Source organism: Nipponia nippon, unplaced genomic scaffold, assembly GCF_047370975.1.
Source record: "Nipponia nippon isolate SJK-2023a ecotype South Korea unplaced genomic scaffold, ASM4737097v1 scaffold_2, whole genome shotgun sequence".
Taxonomy (NCBI): Eukaryota; Metazoa; Chordata; class Aves; order Pelecaniformes; family Threskiornithidae; genus Nipponia; species Nipponia nippon.
Genome location: NW_028262336.1, coordinates 36,414,840 through 36,433,758, shown reverse-complemented (window position 1 = coordinate 36,433,758; position 18,919 = coordinate 36,414,840). Strand labels below are relative to the sequence as shown.

The 18,919-nt window shown below is 35.7% G+C and overlaps 1 protein-coding gene across 18 annotated transcripts in view; it reads left to right on the top strand.

Annotated features, from left to right (window-relative positions):
- KDM6A (lysine demethylase 6A) overlaps window positions 1-18,919 on the top strand; it is a 160,654-nt gene that overhangs the window by 135,147 nt on the left and 6,588 nt on the right. For all 18 annotated transcript variants that reach the window (XR_015704580.1, XR_015704579.1, XM_087756509.1 and 15 more), the window contains 9 exons: window positions 1,629-1,758; window positions 3,258-3,363; window positions 4,118-4,323; window positions 6,771-6,835; window positions 6,937-7,011; window positions 8,901-9,049; window positions 10,049-10,163; window positions 12,279-12,466; window positions 13,710-13,851. Coding sequence is in view for 16 of the 18 variants with exons in the window: in XM_087756509.1 (XP_087612635.1) it covers window positions 1,629-1,758; window positions 3,258-3,363; window positions 4,118-4,323; window positions 6,771-6,835; window positions 6,937-7,011; window positions 8,901-9,049; window positions 10,049-10,163; window positions 12,279-12,466; window positions 13,710-13,851 (1,176 nt within the window). In the remaining 2 variants the exon portion in view is untranslated. The remainder of the gene's footprint in view (window positions 1-1,628; window positions 1,759-3,257; window positions 3,364-4,117; window positions 4,324-6,770; window positions 6,836-6,936; window positions 7,012-8,900; window positions 9,050-10,048; window positions 10,164-12,278; window positions 12,467-13,709; window positions 13,852-18,919) is intronic.

The following is an 18,919-nucleotide window of genomic DNA, read 5'->3' as shown; positions in this document are numbered from 1 at the left end:
GTGATAGTGATTTTATATTGCCATGGGTTTTTTGATGTTTGGGGGGGGGCGGGAGGGGGCAATAGGGCCTTTGCAAGAGCTACATCAGACATTAAGCATTGGTCAGTGAGGTTTTTGCCAAGTTGGATGATGCCAAATCAAAGCTTCCACACTGCTCTTGAAGTTGTAATCTATTCTGGCATTAGACTCACCTAGCACAAGGAATAGGCTGTGCGTGGTATTTTGACAGGCGTGCTTTGGAGACAGTTGTTAAATATGTCTCTGATCTCCTGTCAGAGGAGAGCAATGTATGAGTTAGAAAGCTGGCGTAAGTTCTGAACTGAATGGCTGACTTGTTTGTTGTGATGAGCACCAGTTTCTCAGGATGCTCGTCTTTGCTGCAGCCTGGGGTAGGTGAGATGTTTGCTCATTTTCTTTAAAGTGTTTGTCATAACAGTCAGTCTGATCTGATCTCAAGCCCCGAGTCCATCTTACTTGCGGTTTGTGGTAGCTTGATTGGAAGCAGTACTCTCACATGCCAGCATCTAGCTCTATGATGTTTCTCAGTGCCAGCATCACAGTTTCTGTGTTTTAGAGACAAGCTCTATTGCTAGGAGTTTTGTCTAATATAAGACAGATGTGTTTTCTGCTGAAGACTGTTGTTACCAGAACAACTTTTTTGTAATGGGTGAGTTTAATGAAGATACATGACTAAATTATGCATTAGAAATATCCTATTTTGTGGGGTGTTGAGAGGTGGTAACAACAGCTAAATAGCATTTAGTTTGAAGAATTTTGAAGTAGTTGAGTCACTTTTAACAAACAAAAATTTAAGGGATGGTTTTGTTAATAAATACTTTCCTGGTGATAGTGACTGGAAAATGAATATAGACCAAGCTCAGAATGCAGATGTTTCACGTCATTCATTATAGGAAAAGTTAACACACCTACGGTGGGTTATCCACATCTGGAAATCTCCAGAGAGAGGCTGCAAACACAACAAGCGAGGTTCTCACTCAAGTACACATACGGGTGTTGACACAGCAACTCACTCAGGGTAGGTCTTTTCCTCTGTTGCTCAAACAAACGGCTTGTGCAGCAGTGGCTCCTTCTGGCTTCAAAATATGTAAATCAGAGAGTGGTAGGTGGTTGTTCAGTTTAGTGTCATTAGTGTGGTTGTAGTTGTTTTTTGTGACTCAGCAGTTTTTCGGTTGAGGCATTGTAATTTTCTGACTTTGTGCTTTGCCACCGCGCTGTATAGGCACAGCATTACCAGACTGTCTTATCTCAGCTGTTATGAATTGATCATCCACCAGCCAGTGCCGACCTAATAAGGTTCTTCTCTATTTCTAGTTGTAAACCTGCTTTCTCTGTTGAATTTTGTCAAATGAGTCATACTTGCTAGTATTTAAAATGGCTATATTTTTAACTAATAGTGGTGATGTTGCAGATTTGGCAGGCAAAGTGGTAATTATTTTGAATATTATCAAATTCTACAATGAGAATTCTTGATGAAAATATATGAGCTTTATTTGTATCTTGAATTACGGTTTCTCCTTATACATCATTATTTTGCAGAAGAGATGACACTAATATATATTTATTTTATTTGTCAAGTATTGACAGAGGTAGCTCTTCTTTCCTTTTAGGAATCTGGGTAAAAATGGCTTATCTAACAGTAGTATTCTATTGGATAAATGCCCACCTCCACGACCACCGCCTCCACCATACCCTCCCTTGCCAAAGGACAAGCTGAATCCACCTACACCTAGTATTTATGTAAGTAAATCTAATGGTGGAAGTACATTGCTGTCTTTTGTAATTATTTGGATATCTGAATTACATAATGTAATTACTTTAAAGACACACTATTCACAGCTGAATTCTAATTACAGTGCTCTCCCAACTAGTGTATAAGCAGGAAAAATGCTAACCTTAAAGCAAATTTTGAGACTTAGTTTGACTCTTAAAGTACTTGTAAATTAAGAATTTCAGCAAACGAGGAAAAAAGCTTCAGAATTTTTGTTTCTTATTTAATAGTCAAAATGTTGTCAGAATATGCAAAAAATGTACAATATTTCAAATATATATGTACATTTTTTGCAAGTAACAGTTTAGGTATAAACGAGCAAGTAATTAAACTAAACTCTCCTAACAATCTGCTTCAAAATACAGTAAAGAAAAAATTGATAAAAGTTGAGGTGATGTTAAGAACAAAATGTCATTAGGAAAAGGCAGGTTTTAGTTGCATAGAATTTCCTTATGCAACCATTAAAACTTCTGTTCTGAAAAGAAAGTTTCATAATAGCTTTAAAAAAGTTTGAGCTAACTTCCTTAGTAATAGAAAAATAAATTATAGGATGTCCACTTCCTTGATAACAAAAGAATAAATTATAGTATGTCCATACACCCGGTGTGAAAACCTCAAGTTAGCTTTGTTCAGCCCAACTTGGGGACCAGAAGCAGTCGGCACTTTGGTGTGATGCTACACAAATAGTCTGCCCGAGAGCTAGATTAAGTTGGAGGCAGTAATGCTTCCAGCTGTTCTCCGAGTGTTGCATCTGAATTAATCTCCCTTGTTAAAAGTCCGTCGCAACTTTGAGTCCGTACAAAGCTGGTAAGTCACCATGTTGCAGCAAACTGTGTAGATGTGCCAGTGTGGGTCCCAATATTTGGGAACTCTGTTTTGTTTACTGAAAGAGATTTCTTCAGCGTTTTAAAAGATTCATAACAATTTAAAAATAAAAGAAATAAAAAGATGGGGGAGACTATAGCATAAAATTGAGGTCATAGGTGCACAAAAGCATAAGAAAATCAAATGAACCTTTCTGGTTAACATGAGATATGCTGTGAGAGTAGTCTTTTTAATTATACTGTTTCTTGTATACATTATCTGTAGAATTAGCTTTTTTGACTTCTGTAAAAAAAGTTAGTATATTATCTTGCTCTTCAGAGAATTCTGTAGATTTAGAGAATGTACAGGGCTACTGTCAGATAAAGAAATAAACTGCGGGAGACCTGAGTTGCAAAAGCCGAAGCAACCTGGGAATAATTCATGCCAAGAAATAAATTGCAGTAACAAATTAATTTCAGGAGTGAACCTAGCTTTTAACATGGAAAGGGTTGTATGATGTAGCTGTTCATTCCCCACAGTGCAGGGAAATGGAGAACATTCCTGTCTTCTTTCTGCTGTTTCTCTTTTTTTATTATTCTTTCTTATTTTACAAATAAGGAGCCTAAGTTCATCTGACATCTAATATTTCATTATAATTTTACAGTTGGAAAATAAACGAGATGCTTTCTTTCCACCTTTACATCAATTTTGTACAAATCCAAACAACCCTGTTACTGTAATACGTGGCCTTGCTGGAGCGCTTAAATTAGGTAAGTTTACTTTCTATGTTTTTTTTCACTTTGGAAAAAAAAAAAAGTATGTGTTATTTGAAAAGAAATCTCTCCGTTCTTAAAAGTGGATATTTTATTTCTGTAATACTGTATTACTTGTGTATTGCAAGTAATTAGGGTAATGTGTCATTTCTCAGTTTGCTACTGTTTCTAATCTTGATCAACTCCAAAAAAAAAAAAAAACAACCCAAAAATCCAGCAGATTTTGTTGAGCACAGAGGGGAGCTGAGCTGTGGATATGGAAGCTTACAGATAGACTTTTTTCCTATGAAAACTATGGCAACATGTCTTTGTGCTTAGATTTTAATGATCTATAATCTATGTACAATATTTTGAACTCTGTAGAGAGAAAAATTATCATTGCTGGTAGAAAATGTGTTATATGATGGAAGTGCATTCATAAAACTATAGTCTGAAAAATACTTTATTGGTAATGAATTTAACATTTTTTGCAGATTGGTTTACACAAGTCATGTAAAATGTTTCTTGGAATATAGTCCATACAGTAGCTGCCAAATTTTTTCTCAGCTTCTACTGTTGTGCACAGAAAACCTTTTTGAGTGTTAATCATGAGTGTTAATTTTTAACCTACAGGTGGGCTGTGTTATGAAGGCTAAAGGTGGAGGAAAATGCTTTAGTTAAACCTTTAGATAACTCTAAGTATTAATGTCTTCTTTTCTTGAAACTTTTTATTGTATTTATGTCATTTATTAATTTTATTCCTATTTACTAGATCTAGGACTCTTCTCTACTAAGACATTGGTAGAAGCAAATAATGAACACATCGTAGAAGTGAGGACACAGCTACTGCAGCCAGCAGATGAAAACTGGGACCCCACTGGAACAAAGAAAATCTGGCGTTGTGAAAGCAGTAGATCTCATACAACAATTGCTAAGTATGCACAGTACCAGGCCTCCTCATTCCAGGAGTCTTTAAGGGTAAGTCCATTGTTGTTATTTAAGATATAATTTACAAACTTTATACTAACTCTGGAACCAATTAGTAACAGCTATTGAAAACAAATGGAAACATTTGAAACACTGAAAACAAGGGAGACATTTCTATTAGCATGAAGAGCACAGGTAAATTTACAAAATCTGTTTTGAATAGAGGGTCAAAGAGTATATAGGGTGTTCCTTCCAAATGCTTAATGTAAAACTTAAATTTCTTAATGTAAAACTGGCTATTGCATACTTTAAAAGCTTGTTGGCTTAAGCTTTCATATAATAATGTCAAAATTCTTACTAAAATATTTAGAACTTAAGATGCACTTTTTTTTAACTAGTATTGCTTCTAATTTCACATACTCTTTGAAATCAAATTTCTTTTTTCTTCATAGTATCCTGAATTAATTTGGATGTGGCTTCTTAGAAGTTGACACTCATACTTGTCTTTCAGCACAATAGTTCAAAATATTAAAATACCCCCCCCCCGCCCCAAAGTGACTGATGCTTTCCATATTTGTTATTGTTGGGTTCCAAACATAACAGTTTCTGTTTAGGTTAGAAGTTTAGGAATATGTGACAGAGTGAAACGTTTGAAATGTTATTTTATTGGTACTACTTTTTAATATTTTTGCTGAAGTAGTGAGCACATCCTTGGAAGTAGCTATGGGCACTCCTCAGAGGCTTATGTTATTTGCTGTTATAAAAAGATTAGGCTAAGGTGGAACTAAGACAAAAAGCTATTCTTGACCAGTTGTTAATTAGAAAATAGGGAAAATGCCAACGTGGGGAATTGACTATTGCAGTTTTCACTACCATTACACAGAAACAGCAATGGTTTCAGTAAGAAAGGAAAGAGAAATTCTAAGCTTAAACTTTGTGCATTAGAGGAAAGGATTAGAAACGAAGAAATGAATTAGTAGTTGAAGAAAAGAGAAGGGAAGGCTGTCACAAGGTTTTCAGTGAGACTGATACAGGATAAGGCAAAGAAACAGGAGTACCATTGGGAAGTGGGGACACTGAAGTCATCAAGAGCTTGGGACATAAATGGGATTTTTGTTTCTCTGCAGTAGTAGTAAATTTAAGTAGGGTATCAACTGAAGTTTTCTGGTGCCCCTTGAACAGTTGCACCAACATTGTATTCTTGTATGGCATTCCAGAGGGGCTGGAGAACATTATATATATATAACGTTCCAGTGAAGTACATGTTCAATAACATACATAATTGATCACATACCAGCTTGTCAGCAGGAAAGCCTCAGCTTTGGTTTTGCACCCAGAAGTGAACGGCAGGATTTTCTGATTATTTTTTTCCTGTTACAAATTAGTAGTAAAAATGTAATACATAAAATAATTTTCAAAATGATGATTTTCACTTTTCCCTTGGAAATCGAAAAGACATTGTTTTAAGTGTACATGGTGTCCTTTACCTAACACCGCTTTGACCTGTCCTTAGGTGACTTTTCACAGTGTTCAAATGAAAGCCTTATTTCTTCTTTCTACAGTTACAATCCTCTTGGCTTGCCCTATGTGATCTTTTTTTTTTTTTATTCCTTTAACAACTATTACATCGCTTTTCTAACATGTCTTGCAGTATTTGATAAATCCATCATCACTAGGTTCCTTTTTGTTTCTTTGTCCTTCATTCAAAGGATGAATAAGACTTTCTCAGGTACATAGGGCACTTTGAGATTTAACAATCCCATTGAAAGCCAGAGATCTTTGGATAGCCTCCAGGCAGTTCTTTCCTCCTTTTTGTCTTATTCTTTTTCCTTCTATGTCCATATACTTGCCAAAAAAGAAGTCTTTAGAATAGGGTTTTGAGCCCATTCTGCTGAGAAGATCAAATTACATCATTTAATATTGGTTAGACTTTTTTTCCACTAGTCATGGTCCTAGCTACTGCAGTTCTAAAATAGCATATGGCTATGAAAAATTCAGAAGATTTTATATAATGGATTTTATAAAACTCATTTTATAAATACTAGTCATCCTAGTTTCATATCAGGAGACCTGCTTGACTTTGAAGGAAGGTGAATGTTCTAGTCTAAAAAAGTTAACAGTATTCTTTAAGACTGGTTTCCAGTTCACCTGCATAATGAAGCAAATCAACATACTCATTTGCAACTGTAATGCAAGCTAGCAGAAATATTTACAGTGTAGACATTTTCAGTGAAGCTCAGGCCAGGACAACAGAATTTGTGGTCATAAAGAATATTTTGCAATGACTTTTGGCTAATAACTATTTTTTTTTTAAACTTTCTTAACAGTAATATTCACATAAAATCTTAGGTACAGATACTTTAAAGATTGTACCAGCATCTTGAAACATATGTACTTATGTCTGTGAACATGTTATCACTTTATACCTATATATTTTATATGTATTCTTACTTTTATGTTTGTTTATATATAAAAAAAACCATTTCCACATTTTATAGGAGGAAAATGAGAAGAAGAGTCACCACAAGGACCACTCAGATAATGAATCCACATCTTCTGATAAGTAAGTGTGGTATAACTGTGATAATTCTGTAGTTGGTTTTATGTGGTTTTATACATCATTCCCATTTTTACATTAACCTATTACATTTTTTATATTTGCAGCTCTGGTAGGAGGAGAAGAGGACCTTTTAAAACAATCAAGTTTGGGACCAACATTGACCTGTCAGATGACAAAAAGTGAGTTGATGACAGTTTCTCCTGCTCACAGTAGTATTCTACAGTATGATAATCCTTCTAGAAAACGAATGCGTTCTTCTCAGACATCAGTTAGTCTGTTGATAAACCCAATTCTAGTTGCACACCCCATTTCCATAATTAAATTGTTACCTTTGGTCTTTTAACTCTTGTTAAAGAGTTCTTCTCACCCTAAAATCTCTTTTCAAGCTTTTCTTTCCAGGATCTTTATTTTTCTTTTCCAGAAATAACCTTAAACATCCATCAGAAACTGTTCTTTCTAGTCCTCCTTCTAATACGTTCCCTTTGTTTCATTCTGAGGCTTTAAATTGTTTGCTTACAACTTTAATTACTTCTGACAATAGCAAGTTTTCAGTCTTTGCACAGAAATTGTGAGATTAAAGGTTTTTTCTTTTTCGTTTGTCTGGATTTTTGTTACTTGTTTTTTGGGTTTTTTTGTTCCTACTGTCATCCTTCTGTTTCTAATTTTTCATAGCTCTTGCTTCTCTATTCACAGACAGGGTTCAAAATATGTACTGAAGACCAGACCAGTGCTTACCTGTGGATAAGCCATGATAACTCTGCCAAAACATTAAAAAAAAAAAAAAAAAAAAAAAAAAAATTGTGTATTCTTTAGACAACATATCTTTCTGTGGGTAGATGAGAGTAGCTCAGAAAACCATCAAAAAGTACTAGAAATACTCTGAAAGCTAGTATACTAGAAATACTTTTTCCCAGTAATAATTTTTTTATTTATTTCAATCTCTAGTTAGTGTACATTTCCATAAAAAGATCTAGCATGTCTAGGCTGTTAGTCCTGCCAGCTGCAGTACAAAAATTATGATCTACTTCAATTATTAGAGCAGAAGAAAAGGTTATGGTATTTGAAACTGGGGAATAAGATGCTTAAGATGCTGAGGTCTTTTGTGGTATAGTCACTGAAGGATCAATGTGCGTACATAGGTATGTGATTAAAGTTTGTTACAAAATTTTAAATATTGATGCTATTTTTTTCCTAATGAAAATTCCAACTGTAGATATAAAATTGTTGCTAATAAACTAGCACTCAGAGCAAACCATTGGGCTTTAAATTAACATAAGCATAACTAACCTGAGGCTCATAGGAAATTGGATTTTGATACTTTAAATAGTTCTTGTAGGATCCCAGGTAGATGCCTGGTCTTCTGATCTGCAGTCTCAGCTTTTGCTACAAAACTATCTTCTCCCTCAACTAGCCTGTCAGGTTTGTGATTGTATTTGGAAATATTTCAAAATTAAAAGAGTAACACAGATACCTGGGTGACATTACAGAGCTCCACACTTGGGATTTTTGTGTTTGAAGATCTGTGTTTTTCCTAATGCAAGTTCCATGGTACATCCACGTAGTTAACTTCCTTCTTGGTCCCAGAAATTGTGTGCACAGGCTCGGATATGTTTAGAGAGTCTTCTTGACATATGTTGTAGCATCATATCGTTTGGCTCCTGAAAGCATGGTTAGCAGTTTCTGACTGGCTTAGAGTGTGAGCAGAGCACGACTCTGTTTTCACTTGGAAAAGATGTATACCGAGGTGTAAATTGCAAGCAGAATTTCCTGGCAGTATAGCAGCAGACTGGCTAACTGCAAGAGTGAGTCCAGTCACCCCAGCTTTTAGCTCACCATTAAATGAAATTGTCGTTTAAATTTCTGTAACTGCCAAGTAAGGGTATTGCTTTGTCTCAGCTTCCCTCTTAAGAGATGCTAAGTTACATAGAAGTAAGTTGTCTGCTCTTTTATCTGCTATGCTAACAATTTTTGAAAATGTTTATATTAAAAATTTTTTGAAAATGTTTATATAAAACTCTTCTAAGAGTTTTAGGGATTCACAGTTCGTTGATTTGCTGTTTTGCTGCAGGTGGAAGTTGCAACTCCATGAACTGACAAAACTTCCTGCTTTTGTACGTGTGGTATCAGCAGGAAATCTTCTAAGCCATGTTGGTCATACCATCCTGGGCATGAACACAGTGCAGTTGTACATGAAGGTTCCAGGAAGCAGAACACCAGGTGAATATAATCTCTTTGCATGAAAAAAAATCAGGTTCTACTGCTGTGGTGTTGATTTAACTGCACTGCAGATTTTCCATATCTTACAGTATGACTAACATGATAAAACTGTACATATTCAGTATTTTTTTAATTTCTTGTTTAATTGAACTCTGCATGTATGAAGTACTAGACTATTTTATAGTGGAATTTCTGGGTTTCTGCAGTGCTAGGTAATTACCATACTAACCTCTTGCATGCAATGCTAGATTCTTTAAGGGGAAAAAGAGGATGGGTTTATATACTTGGACAGTATTTGTATTTTACATGCCTTGAAAGTTTTTATAGGCTTCCAAAGTAGGTCTTGTGCAATCATAGAAATCAGTATACTTTCACTTTTTAGATTCTTTATTGTCTGAGGATAGGACTCAGCCTTCCATAATGAATAATGCTGTGTTAGAGCACTGGACTGAGACTTGAGGGATCTGGACTAAATTTCAGGGTCTGTTTTTTCTGAAGTACAACTTCAGATAATTCCATTAGGGATTATAGCTCAGTTTTCCAGCTGTCAAGATAAAATACTGGCATTTCTACATTGATTTTGAAAGCTCTTTGAGACAGGTTTTCTTACTGCTTGTCTATTCAGTGCCTGAAGTCGTGAAGTTTTGCTCCTGACTGGGACTGTCAAGAGCTATCATAAAACAGACAATCTAAGCCTTAGCATCTTGAAGCATTTATTTCTACAAAAAGGGAACTGCTGAAGTATTGGTCAGATTTGCAAGATTGGTAGTTCCAGCTTTTCATTTTCCGCAAAGTAGCAAAAGCAGAATTCTCGTGTCAGTGGTAGCTTAACTGCTTTTCTTAACACTGTGAAGCACCTAAATAGCATGTGTAAGTGTCATATAAAAATATGCACAAATACAAATAGGGTTATTTAGTAATTGTAACTTTGCATTTCCATAGCAGCATTTTGATGAATCAGCCTTACATGAAGTGTGTTTATTTTTCTCTAAATTTCAGGTCATCAAGAAAATAACAACTTTTGTTCAGTAAATATAAATATTGGTCCAGGTGACTGTGAATGGTTTGTTGTCCCTGAAAGCTATTGGGGTGTCATGAATGACTTCTGTGAAAAGTAAGCTGGGCGTGCTGTTTTTCTCTATTTTTATCAAGTTCTCTGTGCCTTTCTCAGACCTAAGGGGGGAAATTACTGAGGGTGTTGCATTATTACTGAGGGTGTATTATTTTACAGGTTTTTCCATGTAGTCAGAAAGTCTTCTAAAATAAGTCAAAATGCAAAATCTAGAATTTATACAAAACCTGATATTTATACAATGTACAGAAACTTGGATTGCCGGTGATAGTTTTGCTCTCAAAAATTAACGTTAGGCCCATTATTTGTTTTTTTCGAACACAGGAATGAAGGAAATAAAAGTGAGAGATTGGTAGTAGCAAATGGTTATCTAAGGTCAAGATTCAATTTTATACTACATTAAGGGGAACAGAAGTTTAGTATAAGCATAGGCTGTCCGCTACCAATGTGTATTATGTGGCATCAAGCCAGTTTTCATAGTATAACATTTCCACATCAGAAGATCCATCACAGTCCTTGCTGTTTATCTAGGCACTCTATCATGCATATTAAAGCTGACCTGCGATTACCAAATGGTGATGCTTTTGTAATGGCTTCTAGGGCTGTTGCAGTGGAGCAATGGAACAAAGTTGGGGGTGGAGGAGTTGGAATTTTGTTTTGTGTTTTTTAGGAGCGATGGAGTGAAGTGTTTTCCTGGTGATGTATGCTGTTAATCTTTATTATGAGTAATGTAAATGTTGTACACAAGCAAGTACAGAGTCATTGGTATTTTGGCATGGTTTCTTGCTGCATCTAGAGGGAGAGCTTAGTTTACTCAGACCCCAGGAGGTGTCATGGCATGCTTTGCGTACGCTTACGTGTTTGTAGCTTGCTGGAAAAGTTGAGGTGCACTGACTGTTGGGGAAACAGTCAGCCAGCTCTATGTTGCGCCTTGTGTTGAGTGGATACTTTAAAAACAAACAAAACACACACACACGCACCCCTCTCTGCACCCCCTGCACCTCCACCTCCCCCCCCCCCAAAAAAAAAAAAAAAAAAGAGGAGGAGCAATTGTGTCCCCTAATCATGCTGGTATTCAAGCAGTGGCCTCTGAAGCTGATCTTACAGGAGAATTTTTTTTTCTTATCTTGCCCAGTTAAAACTGGACTAAGCTCTTGACCTTTCTTCAGCACTTTTCCAGAGCTTTGCAAGTTCATCTCGGTGTCTCTGTACTCTGTTTTCTGCCTGCCTACTGACAACTGTTCTTATTTCGTCCACCTTTACAAAGATTAGCCATCTCAAAATTGTAATGCCACTGATGCAATTGCAACGTCTCTGATGCCGACATGCCTTTTATCCCCATGATGTTGTCCTCCTGAGGGTGACAGAGAAACTGAGATCTTGGTAACATCATAAAATGTCTAGAGTGCCTTATAGAGGCACTGAAGTCTCTTTGAAAACTGTGAATTGCGAATGATCTCTCATAGTGCAGTATAAAAACAGTATAAAATTGGGATAAGGATGGGAAAGAAGTATGTATTTTGCATAACCATAGTGGAAGAGTTTGTGTTTAGGAAATCCATATGGAGGTGTTTTTTAATGCTTCTCAGGAGGGTCAACTTTCCTTGGCTGAGTATAGCATAGACCTGTGGATCGCAGTTGAGGTGGTTCCAACAGGTTGCTTGTTGTGTGGGCAAGCCTCACGTGCATACGCTGACAGTATGAGTACGTGGTTGGCATTGTTCAAAACAGAAAGCATTCTTAAGAGCTGGTACGGTCTGTATATAAAATCAGTCACTGGTTAAAAAAAACAGCATTTGGCATCAGTGTGACGCTAGATCTGACCAAGGATTTATCTGCCTCAGCATTAATAAAATACTGGGAAATTAATTAATAAAATACTGGGAAAATAGAACATAACTGGAAGCCATAAACTGACTTCACATGGGCAGCCAGATGGTTAAGTGTTTTAATGTACTGCAGGATATGAAATGTGGAATTAGGATCAGGAATTTTATAGATTAAACTTTCCTTTTGACTAGTCCTCCTGGGTCACTGGTTTAGATGCAGAAAGCATTTATTGTGGTGATCAGTTTTTACAGGTAATTTCATTGAAGTGTCAACCACTAATACGTCTGCTGATAAATGCTGAAGACTTTATTTTTCCTATTGTTTCAGGAATAATATGAATTTCCTCATGGGATCTTGGTGGCCGAACTTGGAAGATTTGTATGAAGCCAATGTCCCAGTTTATAGGTTTATTCAAAGACCAGGGGATTTGGTGTGGATAAATGCTGGCACTGTTCATTGGGTTCAGGCTATCGGCTGGTGCAACAACATTGCGTGGAATGTTGGCCCTCTTACAGGTACGGTTGAATAGTGCCTGTGCTGAATGATGTAATTAGGTCATATTATACTACATATGCGACAGAACCTGCCATTTCTTACTAATTTATCATGCTTTACTAGATTAAAAAAATGAACATACTGTATTTTGAAACATTATGTGTTGAAGCTTTAAATAATTCCATTGCTAAGAGGAAGTGAGAGAAGCAAGAATGCAGTCTTTGCACTTGTCCATTTAATGGACTTGTAAAAATTACAATTGTGTAGCAAACACTAGCAGAGTAAAATGTTTAGATGCATTCATACACTCTGTCTTGTAGGCCATTTCTTAACTTTTTCTCCCAAAATTTTTTCTGCCCAGCAGACTGCGCTATAGCTTGCATATGAGTTGAGGACTTGTCCAGTCTAACTTTTGCAGGACAGGAAATACCTAACTGGTCTTCAGTGAAATGCAAACAGTTGTAAAATTTTGTTCATAAAGGAATATTAGGTTTTTCAGACTTGCTATTCTAGAAGTTTTTAGTTTTGAACCATGGTCTTGGAAGGTTTTTAGAAGTGAGAATGGAAGGAAATTTCACAGCTAAAATGAGATTGTGTCAAGCATTTGAACAGAATGTACTTCCAAAAAAAACCTGTTTTCTTAAATAGTTTGAGGTGTGTCTTTGTCATTATGATGCAATAAATAGTGTATCTCCAGGATTGTATGATTGACTGATACAGAGCTCACATGTTCAGTTGCAGTAAATTTTGTAAAACATTTTTAAAAAAAGGGCGGGGTGAGTAGGCTGCTTAATGGAAAAGTCTCACTCATTGCAACAAATCTCTTAAGGTGCAGTCTTCCTTTTCAAGACAAATTATATACCACAGCATTGTAAAATTATGATAAAGAGTGAATAGAGTGACATGCAGACATTTCAAATTTAGATTATTTTTTTTTAATCTCAAATATTTGAAAATTTATTAAGCGACCCTTTTTGAAATGTTGCTCTCTCTTCACCATAGAAATCAAATGCTTGTCAGTAACTTGTTTTCACAGATATTTGTTGCTGCTGTTGTATTGTGCGTTCTTTTAGCATCATAAATACACCTTTTAAAAGAAATTTTATAGAATTCAAGTGTAGTTGGAACAAATGGGTCATTGCGAATGAAGTTTAATCTAGACCTAAAAGGTATAAATTTTGGTTATAATCAAATTATTTTGGCTCCAGTTGATAGTTATTTCTTACCTTGACTGATTGCTTCTGTAATTTTGTTTTTGTATAGCCTGTCAATATAAATTGGCAGTGGAACGGTACGAGTGGAACAAACTGCAGAGCGTGAAGTCCATAGTACCCATGGTTCATCTTTCATGGAATATGGCTCGAAATATCAAGGTCTCCGATCCAAAGCTTTTTGAAATGATAAAGTAAGTTGTACTTATTTGAACACTTACTGTACCCATGTCCCCTCCAAGCATAAAACAATAGTTGATTTGTAAGTAATCCTTTGTAAGACTTTTCCATTCCTGAGAATCAAGCCAAAATTATTTTATATTCTGTTTTTCAAAAAATCCATTTATAGATATCATTAGTTTTATTACGTTGTATTTGATGTTATTGTGGCATAGCTTTAGAATGATCTAATTAACTTTTTTGTTAAATACGCCATAGACCTAATACAGCAGTTCACGGAAACAGTTGACCTAGATGACAAAAGCTGTTCAGAGTATGTACCAGAAAAAATAATAAAATTAGGTCATCAACCCAAATATTAGAATTAGAATATTTAGTCATTTTTACAGCAAAGTTAAACTTAATTTTACGTTTCTAGAACTTCTAGTTAGCACTCACGCACTGTCATTTGGAGATCCAGTATAAATGTTTTAAATAAAGGCAAGTAGGAATTTGAAAGCCTCCTTCCCTTTGCTCTTTCTTCTGAACAATGAAGTAATTGATGTGTAAAATGATAATTGAGTTTAGTGACATTTCTCATATGCATATTCCAAAATGCAGGAATATTCCAGGCTCAGAGCATCTTTAGTCATTTTCTTTAAAGAGTTAATTTTCAAGCAAATATAAATCATATTGCAGCACCATTATACCTAGGTTGAGGAATGAATGGATGTTACAGCATATATCGTAGGTTTGTCCTAAAAAAAGTGAGGGAATGAATTCCAAAGCAAATGACTCGTCACGAGAATACTCCAATAGCAGCACTCTCTGTTTTCCTTAAGCCTACCAAAGGAGCTTCTACCTTGAGTACTTCTTAGTCTTTTCAACATATTGGATCCACAAGTATTGAATCCTTTTATAATTTGCCTTGAAATGGACCTTTGAAAAATGGGTAGGTTAACTTGCAAAAAAAGGGCAAAGAAAAAAGAATTTCTTTTTTTCCCCCAGTAGGATTTATTGATGACATCTGAGTGAGACACCTTTTTACAGTTAGGAATTTAGTTCAGGTTTGAACATCTGTTTCAGAATGGTGGAATTGGTGAAATGGTAACTTTGTAAGAACCAAGAATGTTGGAAGTTGAAGACAGGGCGGGAGGTTTGTAGTCACTGTAAAGCTGGATTTTGGAATAGCATTTATCTGTGAATACTTTCTTAAAATCTAGTAACTAGTATCTAGAGTAAAAAAAAAGTCTTTGCTGAAGGCTTGACAGTCCTGCCCCTTCAAATTAAGCTATTAGTGCGCATGGTCAAGATGCCGGCTGTCATAAAAGGAAGATGAGAAACTGAATAGTTAGTAATGAGGAAAGGAGAAAGGAAGCAGGCTCTGTGGGAGGGAGGAAGCCAAGAAGTCCATTTTAAAACAAACAAACAAAAATCCACCGCAAACTTATTTCACGATTATCTTCATATATCTTCCCAAGCACAGCAGGCAACTGTGGTAAAGCTTGAAACAGTTCTGGAATGTTTTTGGCAAAATATGATTTCAATATTTTGGCACCTATATTTTGCATTTGCACAAGTTTGGGGTTTTTTGGCAGGGTTTAGGCTTAAAAGGAGAAAAACACGACTGAGCATAGCATCCTTCTCCAAGAGAATCTCTTAAAATGTTGTGAAGAAACACAGAGGACAAAATGGTTGTTTCCTTTTGTCTTGCTGGCTGACAGCAGCTGAGCTTTCTCTAGTGAGAGACCTATATTTTACATGTACATTACAAATAAAAGCGCTGAGGAGCAGATACAAACTTTGGTCTTGCATGCGTTTGCTTTTTCCAGTCTACTGAAACCACTTCCAGTTTACTTGGATTAAGCCCTCCATCCAAGTTAGTTGTCAGCCACATCCCAAGTTCCATGCTATGTGTGCAGAGTGGAAGATGATCCAATGATGAGTTCTGGTTTGTAACATCTAGTAGGAGTAACCTGAGATAACTCTTTGTTGTGGTCACTTCTATAGTTATGGTATAGCTTTTACTAGAAATGGGTGTCACCAGAATAAACAGTCTAGTATCTGATCTTGACTTTGTAAGCATACTGGAAATGCAGAAACCTTTATGAATTTTCTTAAGATAGGAAAGCAGTTGCATAATTTTCCAGTGGACTGCTTGTCTGCAGGAGCACAGCACCAGCTGGGAAGTAGCTATTGTCCACTGCTTCTGGATTTTGTTATGCACAAAATATAGACATTTGTGTGTTTATGTATACGTGTGTGTGTGTGTATGCATGTGTATAAAAACACTTGAGAAATAGTGATTTCTGATACAGCTGGTTGAATTTCATCTTGAATAGCTGACTTTTCATTTTTCATCAGGAAAAAAAAAAAGGTATCACTGACACAGCTGTTATCTTTTTGCCAAGATGCCCATCTGTATCTAAAATTGCACATCAAAGATACCTGAAGTGTTCAGGCAGTTTGACTCCTGTCTCTGGGGCTTCTTAGGTATCAGAATAGTACAAAAGAATAGCTCTTGGAAAATGATAAAAAGTAGTTTATAATTCCAATTTGAAAGTTAAATACAAATATGTCTTACTGGGTCATGTGAGAGTAACCACTACATAGGTGATAAACTACAATTTAAGCGTACATATAAATATTGGGAACCAGATTAATGATGAAAAGAAATAGAACAGTAGTAGGGAAAAAAAAAAAAAATACAAGGAAACTTTGCTTTTGGAAGAACTCTGAAGCCTCCTTATACTCTTAGTTAATGTCCAACTCGGTGCTGTCTTGCTAGACAAAAGACAAAGAGCAAAAATTGAAACTTTCTTACGAAATGTTTTTTAAAGATTTGATATTACCAGTAGAATCATGAGCAGGAACACAGGCAGGCGGAATGATTTAAAATTAGACTGAGGGAGCGCAGCCCTCAAGAAAAGAAAAATTAACCGCAAGCCTCATAGATGGAAGCTAGAAGGACTTTTACAAATGCATCTGAGGAAGAGAAGAATTTTAAAGGTAGTGGGAACATAGTAATAAAGGCTTAAAAAATTAATTCCAAAGTAACTGAAATACTAAGTTCTTTTACAAAAATAGTTTTAGAAACATAAAAGAACATGACATGGGAGAAATGATTTTGCACAAAACCATGAAGCCAGATAAAATACATTTCAATATCAGTAGGGAAGTTATATTACTGAAAGATAGAAAGAGGTCAGTTTTGCATTGTCATTGGGATGGTCTCCACACTTGAAAAATTTTTTTACTGGATATCTAAATATTCAAACAGGTTTCTCACTGCCCTTCTGGAATAAATCAGGATGCTGTCCATTTTAAAATCTTCTCTTGAATACTTGAATTTGACTGGACATGATTTATTCGTACTCTTTCTGCCATACCTGTAAAGAATTGGAGAGAGAGTTATGGTCCAGATTTTCTTTTAACTGAGTTCTCACTGTACAAGAATAAAAGCAGGCCTACAATACTAAAAGCTGACACTGTTTAACTTATACATTGTGACTCTGCTAGACACCTTTTTGGCTTTCTTTAGGCTTCCCATACTTCAGGAAATTGTGGTGCATTTTCAAAATGATGGTCCATATGCTTTCTCCCATTCTTTGACAGCATGAAATGGTTAACGTTAATGTTTTCAAGTGCCATTACCAGGGCCTCAATTTTATCCAAGGAGGGGGAATTCACCTTCTAGCTATTGTTTTTGGCTTTGGTTGCAAATTTGACAAACACCGCAGCAGTGTTATACGTGGGTTACGTTTTGGGCAATTCTTTCTTCACAACTGTAACACTAGAAAACCCTTTGAAAACAACACTTTGAAAACTCTTTGGAAGTCAAGAGTGGGGAGCAATGGTGGCAAGTGTGCAGATGTGCTTCCAGTTGCTCTTTGGCCTACCCAAAGATTTTTTTCCAGTTAACATCAGGAAAGAAGAGAAGAATGGTAGCTTTTAAGTTTATTTGAAATCAGGCTGTATTGCATAAAAGAATGCTATACCAAAGGTACTGAACTTGTCAGAAGCACATCTACGTTAGCCCGACACTCAAGTGAATTAATACGTGATCTATTGCATATGGTTGGCCTTAGCATCGTAAGTCCCATTAACATCAAACTTGGAAAGTGTTGAAGGAGTTACAGATAAATGAGCTGTTTAGTTTTCTCGAAATTCAGTGTATGAAAATGTTTAACATAGAAACATGCTTTCAGTTTTGCATTATTCTTGCAGTGAGGGTATTAATGAAGCCATAGACTTGTTTTTAGTGAAGATGAACAGTCTGAGTGTAAAACATCAAGAGGAGAGTATCTCAAAGTAAGCCTAAGATTCTATTAACTACTTGGAAACACATGAAAGAAACTTTTTTTTAAAAAATAAGGAACGTATATATTACATGTTTAAGGCTTTAAAATGGGAGAAGGATCAAGTTGAAAACATTTTGATAGAACTCTTGAGCACTTTGTTTTCTGTCCAATGTTTATTCTTCCCCTTACATTTTTTCAATCTTCCTTCTGCATCTAATGAGCATGTAACATAACCACCCTGTGGAGGAGAAAATTAAAGGCTGCAAAGGCTGCAGCTCAAATGAATAGGATAGCTGAGAGCTAAAAATTACTGTAAATAACATTGTAATTTAGAAATCTAGCAACCTATTTTGCCAACTTCTTTTTAGAGAACATATGTAGCTCATACAAGCCTAGAAAACAAGTTAGATTTTCTAGTACAGAAAAGAACTGTATAAAATTATGAAGATAATTTTTTTTTTTTATCCTTTACAGAAGTAGGGCAGGGAATTCCTGATTTTAATTTGACATTTGACCAGTACGTTTCTTCATTCAAAAAATAAGTGTTAAAAATTTTTTTTTAATGTTTGTTTTTTTTTCCTGTGAGAGGAGTTCCTTTTCTAATACCAACCTGTCTATTCTTTTTCCTTTTACATGGAAGAAGATACTTGTTGATAGATTTTATTTCCACTGTGTGCAGAGTGATTCCTGTCAGAACTTGATTTTCCAGACTTTGGATAACTGAAAGTTTAGCAGTGTTGAGGGCGTAACAGGGTTTTTAGGATGTTAGTTAAAGCAGTTCTTTGGATAGGCTATAGTCATT